This window comes from Phaethon lepturus, unplaced genomic scaffold (assembly GCF_000687285.1).
Source record: "Phaethon lepturus isolate BGI_N335 unplaced genomic scaffold, ASM68728v1 scaffold18205, whole genome shotgun sequence".
Taxonomy (NCBI): Eukaryota; Metazoa; Chordata; class Aves; order Phaethontiformes; family Phaethontidae; genus Phaethon; species Phaethon lepturus.
The window spans coordinates 224-16,658 of NW_010540029.1; the positions used below are offsets into that span (position 1 = coordinate 224).

The 16,435-nt window shown below is 35.2% G+C and overlaps 1 protein-coding gene across 1 annotated transcript in view; it reads left to right on the forward strand.

Moving 5' to 3' along the window:
* Positions 1-996: 996 nt before the first annotated feature.
* The window catches only part of DPY19L3 (dpy-19-like 3 (C. elegans)), a 34,669-nt gene continuing 19,230 nt past the window's right edge, over positions 997-16,435 (forward strand). The window contains exons 1-8 of the mRNA XM_010287330.1: positions 997-1,099; positions 2,643-2,776; positions 10,259-10,349; positions 11,200-11,321; positions 11,523-11,668; positions 13,323-13,446; positions 14,243-14,377; positions 16,011-16,142. Coding sequence (XP_010285632.1) covers positions 997-1,099; positions 2,643-2,776; positions 10,259-10,349; positions 11,200-11,321; positions 11,523-11,668; positions 13,323-13,446; positions 14,243-14,377; positions 16,011-16,142 — 987 coding nt within the window. The remainder of the gene's footprint in view (positions 1,100-2,642; positions 2,777-10,258; positions 10,350-11,199; positions 11,322-11,522; positions 11,669-13,322; positions 13,447-14,242; positions 14,378-16,010; positions 16,143-16,435) is intronic.

Below are 16,435 nucleotides of genomic sequence, written 5' to 3' on the forward strand. Positions count from 1 at the left end.
TTAATTAATTGTTAGGTTTCCTATAAACGAGCTATTTAAAAACAACTTAGATAAATGGTCACATAGTTCCCTCTGTGTTTTCCCACGCATGCGGGAAAGACGTGAAGCTAATCCACTGCAAAAGCATTAAAACAAGAAAGTTGTGCGGTTGAGATGTGTTTCTTAGAGCATTAGCATTAGCATTACCAGTCAGTTACACCGGTGGTAACACAAATACCAGTGTTTGCACTCTGGGAGCGGTAGCAGATTTTTGCATTCAGCATGGGACATCATGGATTTTCAAATGCAGAGTGGCAGGTTGAAGCAGTTTTATGTATGGACCATCCTCATAGAGCAGAGAGCACCTGGGAATTGACGGGAATGACTAGCTGCTGCTCTTTTTGTCTCTTTTGTAATGTTCTCAAATTTTATGGTGCTTTAATAGTATAAAACATCAAAAATTTTTTTAACACTGTCTCTCTAGTTTTCTATAGTGCATGTTCTCTGGCATCATTTTTGCATTTTATGGCCCCCTTTTCGGGATTTCCTGAAAGCCAAGATTTAAACAACTGCTTTTCTGTTTTAGGTGTCCAACTAAAATGCCCTAAAAGGACTAATTTTTCTTTGAAGGGCTTACACTTTTTCAAAGAAGTGGAGCCTGGTGTGCATTTTGAGTCAAGGGCCAAAAGCGAGGGCAGTCAAAATAATGAATTGTTCTGAAAACCGGTTCAACAGTATGTAAAATTGTGAACTTAAAGACTTTACAAATTTAAGATAATGTTTTCTGTACTTTCATTTGCACTCAGAGTTGTACAAATTTAAAAAAATCTTGTGTTTTCGCAAGATACACTTCAACTACAAGATAGTTCTGTATGTCAAAGTTTCTCATGGCAGTGAGCTATGGTTTTTAGATATTTCATACAGTATTAAGTGAATGTTTGGATAGGAACATGCATTGCTTGTATATGTCCATTTAGGAGTCAGACTGAAGAATAATGCATAAAAGTGACTGACATCATGACAACCATAAGACAGAGAAGAGTTGAAAAAGGCGCAGAAGCAGCTGAAGATCAGCCTTCAGAGGAGAAGAATGTGAAGCCTGATGGGAAAATTCTGTCTGGTGCGTAATGAAAAGGATTGTAACATTATGGCTTTTTAGTGGTGTTTAGATTTTTGGTATCCATCCTAAGCACAGTTTAGAACTAGGTATGTACCAAATACATTTTCATACTTGAATATTTATCACCAAAAATAATTGGATGAGACAGAGGACATGCAGAGTACTGCATGTCAACCTCATCTCTATTTTAAAACCCTAATTTATGGTGAGAACTTTTTTTTTAAATTTTAGTATCAGTGACATGCTGTCAGATTTCATATGCCTTAAACAAATCCCAGTTGAAATCATTGGTAACATAAAAAAATTTGAAGACCTCTGAGTTGTATTAAATATAAGCAGATTGCATATGGAATGCAAATTTAACTGCAAACCCTTGTTTTTTTACTATAGGACAGGCTAGCTAGGTAAATTTAAAAGAGAGACATTAAGTGTCTTAATTTGAGGATCTGTTTAAGTAATGAAATACTGACAGCGTTTTTGTTTGGAATTATAACTTTAGAGTTGGCAAAGTTTTGTTTTGTTTTGTTTTTTTTAACTAACTTATTTTGAGAGATGTTTTGATCTAAATTCCAAACATTTCTATCTATGCAGTTTGGGTAGATGAAAGGAAAGTTACATTGTTGTTTCCACACAAGTACACTTAGGCTAAATACAAAATGGGGAGGTGGTCATAGTCCTCATCCAGCCCAGCCCTCAATTTGGTTGAATTGCATATTTGGTACCCATTATGTAGATGTCACACACAGTGAGAAATAGCCATTTCAAAGATACAATTCCAGATCACTAAGATCCATATTGAGCCTTATATCACCATTTAAAAAAAAAAAACCCCAACAAAAACCAAACCAAAACAAAAAAACCCAACATCTAAAAAAACCGGGAACATATGGTAAATTGATTATGCTGCCTAGAAATGCAACCTTTCTTTCCCATCATTCCATCTATAATCTTATTCCGTTGTCAACAGGAGGTGGTCTGCAATTCAAAGCATGACACCATTATCAAAGGCTGCTTTGGCTGCTGTCCAGTCTCTTTGTGGGTATTTAGTGAGACTTTTAAACCTTCAGTGTTGTTTTTTACAAAACCAAGCAAACCCCCCAAAAAGGTGTCAGCTGTTTCAAGACTTTAGAGGAAGATTTTAGTTTCTTACTTTGTGATCTAACAGTCATCCTGTATTGCCTTAGTTAAAAAAGATGCCCTGGAGAATATTCCAATTTAGATTTACAAATTAGATATGGTATTTATCTAGATTTGTATAGGATCATGGTGTACTTAAACTATAACTATATTTTACCAATTAAGGCACACCTTATTTCACTTTGCATGTAAACAAAATACTCTGGGTTCTATAAAAAAAAAAAATAGATTTTCTATATGAGAAAATAGAAAATACAACTCCATAAAGACCTCTTAAAACCAAGTGTCCTGTTACCTACAGAATGTGAACTGTACTGGCACAGGCAACGTATAAATGAGTTTCCAAAATTCCTGTAAGTTGAATTACGTGTTTCACAATTACAGAGTGAAATATTTTTCTTCCAAGATCGTACAGGTGGAAAGCTATGGAACATACTCTCAATAACTGTTGGCGGAATTGTTGCTATCTCTCTTGGACTTCTTACTTCCGTTTATGTTGCTACACTGCATGAAAATGACCTGTGGTTTTCCAATATTAAGGTAACAGTCATTTTCAGTTTCATCAGTGCTTTCATAGAGCATTAATATGAGTGTTAGTTGAAATGTCATTTATTTGTGTTTTTGTCTTGTAGCTTGCTACAAAACAGAATATTTCATGTTTTAAAATTTCACCTTAAAAAAAGCTGTGCTTCCCTTCCTACCACTTTTTAAATACTTGATAATTTCTGTAAATACGTTTCCCCATTTTTTTCTCTAAAAGCATTGCTACACAGCTCCTGCCTGAGTTGTAGTTATGGTTTTTCCAACCATTGATCATTATCTAGAATAGAATTTCAACAATCTATTATATGTTGCTTTATAATCATCTTTCTTTTATCCAAAACAATTTAAAATCAAACAAATAACAGTTAAAATAAACAATATGCAAGATTCTGGCATATAGTTCTTTAATTGTATTTATACTGTGATCCTGTAATACAGTTTAGGCACAGTCTCTAACTATTCGACACTAATTTTATATAATGTTACCCTAAATGTCCAAACCTCAAAACGTATTTCAGACATTCACCGATGTGAAACCAACATTTACACTTAGGAGATTTTTCATTCCCAAGATCCAGGACTGACTATTTTTTTCCTGGAATCGCTGCATGGGAAAATAATGCAGCTGTACACATACCTAAATTTAACCAGAGAAAAGAAACAGGGGAGTAATTTTCCTTTTAGATGCCTAAAATTCACTCTGTTAGGCCTATATATTATGTTACTCAAAGAGTATGGATATTTAATTGGAATACTTGCATTGCAACATCTCTTTCCTATACTACACACTTTTTCTGTCCCAGAAACATTTACATACCTGTAATAAAAACAGTTGGCACTTACTGAAACAATTGCTGTTGTGTTATACTTGTAATACTGTTTGGTAATGACTGTCATCTTTCTTTGAATATATAGATAGATTGTATATATACTGAACGTACACCTTAGGTTTGTCTTTTCCTTCTGAAAGCAAGTATTGATTAATTCCACAGGTGTTGTATATTTTGAAGTACAAAAAGGCATGGACTTGTGGCAATGTATGAACATAACGCATACAGCATTTTTGTTTTGTTGAACTCATACAGAGGGACACAAAGTTCACTGGGAGAAGCAGGTCTGTGGTTGCAATTAAGTTGCCCCTTAATGGATGGAATGCTAATTTTATTTGATAATTATTGTTTTCACTTTAAGTACACTAGAATGCCATTAGATATCAAAACTGAAATAAAACCCTCTAGATCTTTCTAGTCTGGATTCTGTTGTCTCTCTATCTCTCATTTCACCCTAAGGAGTGGATATGATAACTAGTAACATTGGAACATGAGCCATTTCAGCCAATTTGGTGGAAAGATTCTAAAAAACAGTACGTTCATTGACCAGCAGGTTAAAGGAGAGAGGCAGATATTCTCTGATCTCACATTATACATTCTTCAGTAAAATATTAACTCCACCAGATAATGCATGTGGCTACAGTGCTCATTTTAAGCTGATAACAACAGGAAAAGCTTTAATGACATTTCAGATATTATCTAGAGATAAAATAACCAGTTGTAACACAGCCAAAAGTGATCAGGCTTCATACATACTCCTGCTTTTTGGAGCTGTGTGTTCAGTGAGTGTATACTGTTTGTGTTTTGCATGTACACACTCTCAACTTAGATTATTTGTAAGGATATCATCCCAAATAGAAGGTTGTAGCTCTTAACTTGGTTGATCAGACAAATACAATTTATTTTGTAAACACTTAACGTCCAAAGCAAGATTCAAAAGTACTTTTAAAGATTTGTTCTCCAGTTATTTATTACAGCTTGAGACCAAACAGGTAGCATCCCCTGCAGTTTATTTGCAAATACAAAGAAGGCTGAGGTTGAGTCAAGTCTTATCAAATTTTCTGCAACTGTCTGCCAAGTCAGACTCTGACTGTCCTTTCACTTTGATTAACACAAAGCTTTCTAAGGTTTTGCTGTTAACTTAAATATAGTCAAAGCTTGTTTTCAAGCCAGTATCCATATCAGAGCATTTTGTGGCCATGAAACTAGCAAGATTAGAAATCTAAGCTATATATTTTGATATACTTTCTTTTAACTAAGCAGAGAAGGAATACGTTAGAATATATGTGAATGAGATAATGTTTAAACAAAATACTGTTTTATGAGTAGTATGGGAGGAGAAGACTGCATATGAAGAGCCTGTGAAATTTCCTGCAAAGCTGAGACAGGAAGGCTCATCCTAACATCTGTAAAACAGTGTATAGACATCTCTGTGCATATATGTGTGAGTGGACATTGTACTATCTCTAGATGTATGTACATGTTTTCCAGCATTTCTGAATTGGCTAATCTTAAAATTACAGCATGTGCCATATACTAATCAGAGACAAGAATAAAATACACAATGGAACAATTGGAGATCCTCAAGAATTATGTTGAAAATAAATGGAAAATTTGTTTTTTTTCCTCTAACATTTTGTAGTTTGGCCAAAGCATATATTTTTGCATATATTAGCTGAATTTTCTAAAAATTTTGAATGAGGTAAGTTTTATTTCAAGGTGTAACCCAGCCCTAATTCTCAGAAGGGAGACTGTGGTGTAATCCTTGGCACACAGTTATTGTGTGCCTCACTTAATGTAAGTCCAGAAGTTACTTTGTTTTATTTTGTTTTTATTAAACATTACATGTAGAAGAAATGGAAGGAATACTAATAAACGTTCAGTGTTTCTATAACCCCCATGCCTATGAAACACAGTTGTGCACCACCACTGCTCTGAAACATAGAAAAGAAAATAAATTCTAAATCAGTTATGTTTCTATACATTTTCAATTAGTAACTTCAGTTACTCTGAATTGTCTGTAAACAGTGCAAATTTGGGGATTTTATGTTACTGAACTGTGATGTAAAAATTATGTAACATATCACCCCCCGAACTTTTTCCTTCCTTCCAATTAGCTACAATTAGTCAGATGATAAGAATTAATACACAGAGTATGTATGGCTACTAAATTAATATAGTGAGACGTAATCTGGGCTTCCCAGTTCAAGAGAGACAGGGAACTTTTGGAGAGTCCAGTGGAGGGCTATGAGGATGATTAAGGGACGGGAACATCTCTTGTATGAGGAAAGGCTGAGAGACTGGGGGCTGTTTAGCCTGGAGAAGAGAAGGCTGAGAGGGGACCTTATAAATGTCTATAAATATCTGAGGGGTGGCCGTCAGGAGGATGGAGCCAGTCTCTTTTTAGTAGTGCCCATGACAGGACAAGGGGCAATGAGCACAAACTGCAGCACAGGAAGTTCCACCTCAACAGGAGGAAAAACTTCTTCACTGTGAGGGTGACAGTGTACTGGAACAGGCTGCCCAGAGAGGTTGTGGAGTCTCCTTCTCTGGAGACCTTCAAATCCTGACTGGATGCGTTCCTGTGCAACCTGCCCTAGGTGATCCTGCCTTGGCAGGGGGGTTGGACCAGATGATCTTCAGAGGTGCCTTCCAACCCCTACCATTCTGTGATTCTGTGATGGGAGGCTTGTTTTGTCGTTTTTTACTTTTATGTGAAGCTACTCCTCTCTTTGTGCATTAGTAGAAGGAGGTCTGCAGTGTTTATCTGACACTTTTGCACTGAACTAGGCAGAGGTTTTTACATTTTTACATTTAGGTACAAAAGATGGAATTTTTGTTCTGAAGACCCCATTGATACATGAACATCATGATTGCTTTGTTTCAAATTTGTGCAGTTTGCCAAATGTATTCAGCCCTAAAAATGGAAAGTAAAAAGTAACTGAAGTCACAACTTGCACGTTCACTTGTAGTGATTGCTTTTCTGTAATTTCAATTGCAATGCATAGAAAGCCAGGTCAGTTTTGGGTGTCTTCCAGCAATGGTTCACCCAGCTAGAAAAACTGTTCTGTGGTTGTTACACTGTTTTGTTCTATTTTGAATATGGCTTTCAACAGTGCGTTGGTTTCAGCTGCTGCAGTATGCGTGAATCTTGTTCTTATTTGCTAATAAATATGCCTGCTGTTCTAAGTTTGCCATGGTCATTGGAGAAGGATGTGCTATTGTTTCCTTATCAGAAAAACTGCAAATGCAGACCTCAGAGTGGATTATGCTATGAGAGAGGTACATGATTGGTGGTGTTTTTGTTGTTTTTTTTTTTAATCCCAAGACCTCCTGAAAGAACTATGAAAGAAAATGAGGATGCAGAATACCATGTCACATAGTCAGAAGCTGTGTTTGTGTACACTTCCAGCAGGGATCACAGAAGGTTATAACCACTTAACTTGACCAAACAGTTTTGAAGAAAAACGTTTGAATCGTCTCTCACATGCATTAATACAACAAAGATTTGTGTTTGTGATGGTGAAAGCCAAAACAGATTTCTTAGCCAAAAATCCTTTCTCAGTTTTCTGAAAACTTTCTGGCACTACACATATAAAACAGCTTGTCTATTTTCAGTAATTTTGAACAGCAGTTTAGTGACTCCTCCTCAAGTACAGTATCTTTTGGGAACAGGATCTACTATGAAAATAATACGGGGGGGGGTGGTGAGGGGAGAATTGCATCACCTCTTCTGTCAGCTGTTATATGGCTCGTTCAAATGCAAGTGCTGAAGAAACCTTGAACAGGAATGAGCCAAGGCCACATAGCAAATTAACACTGTAAAACAAACAGGTAAACTTCAGAGCTTTCATTTGTTCTTCATCCCTCCTGAGTAAGCATTTAAACTACTATTATTGAATTTTCCTCTAATAAAATTGCTGCTTGCAAGAAGTCAGGAATAAAAATATCAACTCTTAAATATTTCAGACATGCAGGATAAGAATCCTGGGATTTGTCTTCTGAAGTGCTTTTATTTTCCCTTTTTACATTTTGTATAACAGAAAGATGGAAAAAAGGCAGGGAAATGGGTAGCCAGCTAATTAGTACTCTACAAAGTGAATGCGTACGCCATAAAGAGAAGGAGGGCAGTCCAATACTTTGGTGGTACTCTCCAAAGAAGTAAGTGTTGTGTGGTTGTGGGTACTAGATCAAAAGTCCGTTCTGAGTAGGAACCTTGCTGTTCTAACAGATGGGCATGAGGTTAGCCAGCCAAGAGACAATGTACAAGGATTAAATAAGTTTGCTGAAGGCATGATTTACAACTGGGAACATTGATAGCAGCTGTCTGTATTGAGTGTCCACTTGTATGGTTGAGACAATTTTCAAATCTTTCTGATCTTAAATTGAACAACTGAAAAATATTTTCAATTACACAAATTGTGCTTTAGCTTTGTCAAAAAAGAAAAGTAACTGGAGCTTTGCTTATTCTCTTTATTTATAGAAAAACTCAACTCAGGCTTTGGCTGCTTGCTCAGTATTCTGAATGACTTAGTTAAGGAGTCAGTTAAGGAAACCTAAGCTCTAGAATTTTGCACTGCCCTTGAGAGGAAAAGTATTTTGTTTTGAATGCTTAATATTATTAAGATATTAGGCTACAATTGCGTATATTGAAATCATATGCAACTCTTATATGTATCCTGGAGGGTAGTGTTATTTTTTTTATCCTTGGAACAGTGGTAACTTCTTTGTTAAACACTCACAAATTGAATATACAGAAAGATAAACATGTGCTCCTATAATGCCTACCCATAAGTCTGCATGTTTTTATTGACATGAATACTAGGAAAAGTATAAATTGCTGTAGAACTGGAAAAGTATTGTGAGTGAATAAAACAGATGTTATCTTAGCATGAAACAGATGTAAAACTCACTAGTGCTTGTCTCATAAAGTACAGCGTTTGGTTGAATACAGCTGGTGTGAGGATTACAAATTAATCATGTTTGAATGCATTTTTGCTAATTAGATCCCCCTCTGTGACTACTTTCTCCCCCTTAATAAATTCCAAATGTTAACATTCCTTCTTTTTTCTCTTTTTTTTTAATGAGCACTTGGAATCAACCACTTTTTGGTATTAGAAAACTTTTCAGTAGTGATGAATTTCAAACTAGCGCTCGTTCAAAAATCCAACATTCTCATTTTGCTAAGTGTGTTGCTTTTAGTATTTAGCTGGAGACTTTAATTGTGAACTTACATTGAATCAGATGCAGTTCTATCTGTTGATTTTTCTCAGACCAGAACTAATAATGGTTTAGTTTGTCAGCAGTTGACTTCAATAAAACACATGTTTTGAGAAAAGATTCTATACTGCGCAGTAGAGGAGGGAGGAACATGATTTTTTTATCTAGCTTTATGTTAGCTCTGAAATAGTATTGATTCTCTTCCAGCAAAAGAGATGGGACTGTATCAGCAAGATTAAAGTCTGGGGATTCTATGTGAGGTTGCATTAACCAGCATGGCGTTCATAAAAGTCTCAGAAAACAGGAACATTCTGTTATTTCAGTAATGTTCTTTTGTAAAGAAAGATGAATTAATAAGATTATCTTCAGAAATCTCTCTTAAATTTCTTAATGACTTGCTTACACCACATAAAGGAATCTCATTGGATTTTCAAATCTGGATATAAACCTTTTCTAACTTGCTGCTTATGAGAGAGATTTTCTGGGATGTTTCTATAGAAACTACTAAAAATACCACTAATAATAAAGCAATTTTGTATAAGATGCCTATTATTTCTCTTCAGAGTGGTTGTTCATGCAGTCTTATTTTGTTTAAATGTGGCTGCCCAGAGCTCTGAATTGGTTAAACTTCATTAGGTCTTCACAACTAATGAGTTAACAAAAGGAGATGAATCCCAAAGCAAAGATCCTGTACTGAGAGCAGTTTTCTCTAGGAGACCTTTCATATCTAACTAGACTCTACCTACTGCAGCGTCAGCCAAGGAAGAGGCATATTTACAGTTTAAATAATTTGAACATTTAAAAAATAAAAATAATTTTACCTACACCTAAAAACAAGTAAAGAATCGCTTTTCTTTTAACCTAGAAGTTAAATATGAGAGTGATGAACAGCTGGCTTCCTGCAAGAAACAGCATTTAACAAGTGGGCAGCAGCATACCCTGCCAGCTGAAGTATCAGAGTGGCATTATGGTGCGGTCCCAAGTATAGCACACCGAATTAATTGGGCCTTAAGGTGGCAAAGCCATGGAACACTGTGGGATAGCTACATCTGGAAGAAAAGGTTAAATGCATGGAGCAAGCATATGCAGTTTTAAAGTCCAGTTGTTGGCCACTGCATCTATCTAAATATTGAATATTACCAAAAATAGTAAGAGATCCAAAATGTTTCCGAACAACATATCAGAATCAGAAAAGGCATATACATTTTCTCAGTTAACAGAGGCATTGACACCTCAGCCATTTGCCGCTGTCCCTAATTTGTCCATGTATTTTACCTTTACTTAAACTAAGTTGCTTAGAATGCACGAATCCAAAGACTCAGGCCACTGTCTGTTTCCCTGGTGCAGCAAGAATTTGAGTTGAAGGCAACTTCGTATGGTTGTGAAAAGCAAATGGAAAGTGAATTTACTATTGAACTTTCCCTTGCAGGAAGTCGAAAGAGAAATTTCATTCAGAACAGAATGTGGACTTTATTATTCCTACTACAAACAGATGATTCAGGCTGCTTCCATCCAGCAAGGTATTGTAAACTGTAAAGTAAGTTTTACTTCGTGTTGGCAGCTGACTATTTTTAATACTTTTTCAAATATAGTTGAGAACAAGGAATACCATAACTGTGAAAGATAGTGTAACAATTGTACTGGAGACAGATTTATTCTGTTCATACGCCAGGGAGCCACTAAGTTACAGACATCATAAATTTCACAATGATACACTGGTTTCTGTGACACACCTTCACATTCTGATGGAGGCAGTCACTTTGAGGGACAACTCTCGTATCTGTTACGGTTTCATCCTTGCTGGTTTATTCAGTATATTACTTTCATTTTTATTCTCTTGTTTAATTTGAATTATTAGCTATTTTTGGGAAGGGCAATTTTTTGCTGTGTGCCTGGACAGTAAGTGACACAATGAGCAGCTTCCAAGGAAATGATATACGATGATGGAGTTTTCTGTGGCAGTCTCATGTTTTCTAGATACTTAACTGTTGCTCCCTAGCAATTTTGCTTATACTACACTTTTGTCAATAGTAACATCACCTGCATTCAAAGTAGTGACAAGAATGGTTCTCAAGATCCAATATGTACCACAGATTCTATGCTAGGAATGTAAGGGTAAAAATAAATGTTTTATACATTACTAAATGCATAGTACTTGAATTAGCACTCTGAGTCACATTCGAAGCAGGGAAACTGAAGACCTCAGAAGGTCATGTTGATTCAGAGGTGATGTGGTCTGAATCCTTGACTCAAAGTTTGCAGTTTTTGATGAGAGATCCTAAAATACCTTTGAAAAAGTTATTCACTGTTCAAATGAAGATGGAGGGGGAAAATGACAATCTCCTATTTCAATTTCTCTTTATCGTTAAGGTTTACATGGTTTAGTATATGACAATAAAACTGAATCTGTGAGGACAATTAACATACTTGAAAGAATGAATGTTTACCAGGAGGTGTTTCTCAGCATTCTGTATAGGATTCTTCCAATTCAGGTAGGCATTTATTTATGGCTTTAGATTGTAAGTGCATTATGAAGATTGCGCAGTGAATCATAGCTCCCCTTTTTAGTTCTTTTCTAATTAGAAATATTCCTGATACCTTTTTAATTTGTAAAAGCAAAACCTAATTCATATTAAGTATAACGCCCCCCCATGAGCGTTTTATGTCAACAACAGTATTCTTGTGTTTTACAGCAATACCTAGAGCCCGTTTATTTTTATATCTACACTTTGTTTGGACTTCAGGCAGTTTATGTCATTGCTCTGTATGTAACAAGCTGGCTTCTTAGTGGAACATGGCTTTCAGGGTTGTTGGCAGCTTGCTGGTATATTACAAACAGGTAAGTGAGATTAAACATTCGATTTTTCTAAAATTGTGCCTCATGTCAAAGGTAAGGCATTAAACCTTCAAATGCATGATTAATTGGACAAAAAATAAAATTATAAGGCCTCTCCAGATTAGCCAGAAAATGGAAAAAATGATTAATAAGACAAAATAATCAGAAATGAGCTGACATTGCAGACTAGGATTTTAAAGTTTCAAGAAGTTTGAGTAGAAAAATTTGCCTTAAGTTGGTCTCTGAAAGTGGGCTACATCTTTCAGATGTGTCTGAATCTCCAGACGATGTATCCTGTCTTCTCCAGCCTAGGATCCCTTAGGTGTTAGACACACCTACATATATGCCCTTCAGGTCTCTCCTCACTGCCCCACACCCAACTTCCAGGGATTCCTTCAACAACCCAAGATCATCAGAAGCTCAGCTTCTCTGTTCCCTTATTCCTGTAGGCATCTCTTGCACTAAGACTCAGAGGAAAAAAGATGGCAATTGAGCTGTTGTAGTGCTTTATCACTTGAATTCTCAATTTGGAGAGAAAGAAGTGGCTTTAGGCCAGCAGTAAGCTGCTGGCATGAAGCTAAGACTGGTGACGCAGACTGTTATCGGTAACTTAATCAAAAAAAGTGTAGTGTCAGTTCTATCAAAACTGTTTGATATGTTCATCAGCAGTTGTAAATAAACTTATCTGCAAGCATGTCCATTACAAAATAGTTACAGGTATATAGTGGTAAAACGTTTCTTTCTCCAAAGATGAAAGTAATTAAACAATACCTGCAATGTGCAGTAGTTCACATGTTTATTTCGTGAGGTCATCTTTTCTGTTTACAGGATATTTGGAGCAGATTTGGTTTGTCTGTCTTTCTAATAATTCATGAAAATGGAACCTTGTTGTCCTTTATGCAAATAGAATAAGTACACGCAGTTGATTCAGATAAAGACTTTCTGTCCAGATGAAGTACACCTGAGGCTACTGAGTAGCTCCATTTTAGATGTTTTTTTCATCCAGCTAAGCATGTCTCAGATGTGTTGCTTACTTGCCTTTTTAGCAAACATTTTCTTTACACAAGAAAAAAGGGAATTATTTTTTGTTTATTAATTCAGGTTTTATAAATAACTGCCCTTTGGGGAACTATTACTAGCTTCCGTCACATACTTTTTATATTAGAACATTCAAAAAATGACCAGAAGTTCCTAACCAGTTTAGCAGTATTCAGATCCAATGCACTGGGATCACAGTGAAGAAACTGATACCTATTTATTCTTATATGTGCTTTTTGCAAACAAAAAAATGAAGTAGAATTATCTGTGTCATGAAAACTCCACATGCTGGATTTTGGGAATGTTCTTGTTTGGAGGTTTGTTTGTTCATTATTAAATTACCCAAGCTGTGCTTCATAAGTAAGATTTAGTGCATAGTTTTAAGGTTTTTAACAGTAAGTGAAGCTAAAGTACAACATTCGAGGTACAGAAACAACAGATGACTTGCAGAACCTTCATAATCATGTTTTTTCAGAGCCAGGCATGTTGAAGGAACTGGACTGTAAAGCCTTCATTTTTAACAATAAGTAGTTAAAGTGTCTGTCATTGCAACCTGTCTGTCACCAACTTGGTATTTTATTTGTTTTAAGTTCATGAAACTCCCATTTGTTTTGTACAGAATAGATACTACAAGAGTAGAATTCACCATTCCTTTAAGAGAGAACTGGGCACTACCATTCTTTGCTGTTCAGATAGCAGCCATCACATACCTACTCAGGCCTCATTTACAGCCTGTTCAAGAAGTGAGTATTTCTAACAAGTATGATGCAGTAAAATTAGTATCAGAAGACTATCTATAAAAACTAGGACAAAATACTTAGTAAGCGTGTATACCAGTGGATATATGCGCGTGCACACACACACACAAATCACTTATAACATTAAAAACATTAATCAGATGAGCCTTCTGTTAATTTGGATGTAGTTGAAATACAAAGGAATACATATGCTCAGCACTGGAAAAAAAAAAGGTAAGCTCTAAAGAGTACTAAGACAGCAGTACTGTGTATTTAAGAAAACGTAAGAGACTAATGCAAAGGGAACAGGAGAAAGGCTTGTAAAGCACAAAGATTAAAGATTTTCTTTTGATTTAATTTGTTTTATAAATCTAGGACATTGTCCTGATCTGCAAGAATAAAAGCAAATTGGTGATACAGTTTCTTTGACAAACAGTTCTTAAGTTATTACTCCTCAATTTGTTCAGATAACTCTATTTATAGCATAGTAAAGCATATATTGCATGTTAATCTGTGGGCTGAAACTATCTGAGATCTCATCATTTTCTTGCAAGTGGTATTAGAATGGTAAAATACAGGCATAAGTACAAGAACCTGTAATTCCTGAAAAATGTTTATTGTCCTTCAAGCAGTTATTGCAGTTAGACAACTCATATTAATGTTTTTAAAATGGATTTAAAATAAAACCAAATTAAGGTGGGTTTTGGTTGTTTTTGTTGGGGGTTGGGTTTTTCTGGGAGTTTGTTTTGTTTTTTAATGAAGGAAACTATGAAGTTAAATAAAACTTCTTCCGTCCTTCCAGAGATTGACACTTATGGCTGTGTTCATAGCAACATTTCTCTTTAGCCTGACTTGGCAATTTAATCAGTTTATGATGCTGATACAAGCATTGGCATTATTCATACTGGACTGCTTTGACATGCTTCCCACAGCAAAGGTAAGATTATGTTTGGAAATAACCAAGCTTTTTTCTTTTCTATCATAAAGCTAACAGTTTTGGAGGTATTTTACTAACTAGTAGCCTGGATGCTCAAAGTAATACAGAATATACACTGTGCTATTTTGTGCTTTTAAGTGATCACAGTGTATATACTGCAAGTGTAAAAACGAATAATCACAAAAGCACCATTTCTGATTTTCTTCAGCTGTGTTTTTTGGGGTTTTTTTTAGTTTATGTAATTCACTTCTATTGTTTAGGTTGTGTCTAGTTTTCTTTAGACACAGCTATGTTTTGACACTATTAATGAATTGCTTTTAAACACTATCATAACAGTCGATGTAATACTGCAGCTTAAGCAGGTCCTCTGGAAGTGGCCAGAAAAAAAAAAAAACTAGCACAAGAAATCTTTGCCTCAGCTGAAGTCACAACAATGTATGAATTTTGCCTCTTTTTTTTTGCATTATGCATCCTTGCTTGAAAGTTAGGTGTAGGCACTGTGCTACAAAGAGGAGGAAGAAGATGGACCAGAGGGCTGAAGAGAAGCAGTTAGCTTTAGTACATTGAAATTCACCACAAAATAACATTGTTGCTCCTATGTTGCTGAACTGAATGAGCCAAAAAGTAAAACAAGTGTTACTAACAAGACACGGGGTCATTTACAGTCAATCTTAGGGAATACACTATAGGTGATGAAAATATTGTCTTTGAATTTAATGTGAAATTCTGCTAAGATTATTTTAGCCCTTGTAAAAGCTTACACTAGTTGAAAAAGGTTCTAATTTTACTTTAAGGAAGGTTACTGTAGGATGAAGAGTAATTCATGTTAATTTCATTTTAAATTTGAAGCAGACTTGAATATTAGTGATTATATTAATTTAACTGAAAATTAGTATGGTGGCTGCATATCAAAATAAATGTGGCTTATTTAAGAGTTTCTAAACTCTTCATTTTATCTGCAAATGTAAGCTGAAGTTAGCAAGTAATATGAACGTTAATATTTATTAATAAAATATTAATAAATAATCAACTGCCTTAAAAGTTGTCAAATTACCAGCTTCATCCTGAATTATACTGAAATGGACTTACTGCACCACTCTTATTCCATATTAATTTTCCAAAAAGTGCTACTTAAAAAGTCATCTGGTTTTAGTTTTGTTTGCATTCAGCTGAACATTTGTAATAGTGTAGCATAGCTTGAAAAGGACTATACTAAACTATTACGAAAAAGTTAGAGAAATCAGCTGCTGTTTAGTTACTGAACTGCACTGAGCCATAACTTTTTAGTCATAAAGACATTAGAGAGGCTACGGAAACACTTCTTTGACTAAAGAAAATGGAAAACACCTTCCAAATATTAAGTAATTAATATTTTCCTCACTCTACAGTTGTTTAACTTATCTGCTTTATTACAGCATCAAGCTTCCCTAGGTATAAAATAGGTATAAAATATTAACCTAGTTCGGGACATAAATATAGAAGGGATGTAGTAATGGCTGTGTCATGATTTACTGTAAGATGATACATTTTTTGTAAAAATAATTGATATTGAAATAAATTACACAACATACTCAAAGAAAAGCAGCTATGACTGTAAAGTTTTGTAGGCCTAAAAATCTCGTTATTGTTACAGGTTATGTCGCTGTATATCATTCAGATTTCTGGATTACTGCTAGTCTGTGTCCTACAGTTCTTTAATTCTATGATTCTTGGATCATTACTTATAAGTTTTAATGCTTCTGTTTTGATAGCAAGAACAATCCAGGTAGGTACTGAAATATTTTTGTAGTACTAAATAGTGTGATATATAAAGATAAATGAGTAATTTATATGCATTATAATCTTAAATTACTAATACTAATTAGAGGAATTACTATAGCGTAAAGCAACAAAAACACTGCATGATCAAATAATGAATTCAATTACACTAACTGCAGCATAACCAAGCACATCAGACACCATAATTCTGTGATTGCTATTAACATTTATGGTTGTGCCAGCTGCCATTTTGGATCCTGCAAAAAAATTGCATAAATGGACTTTACACCTGTTTCAGCA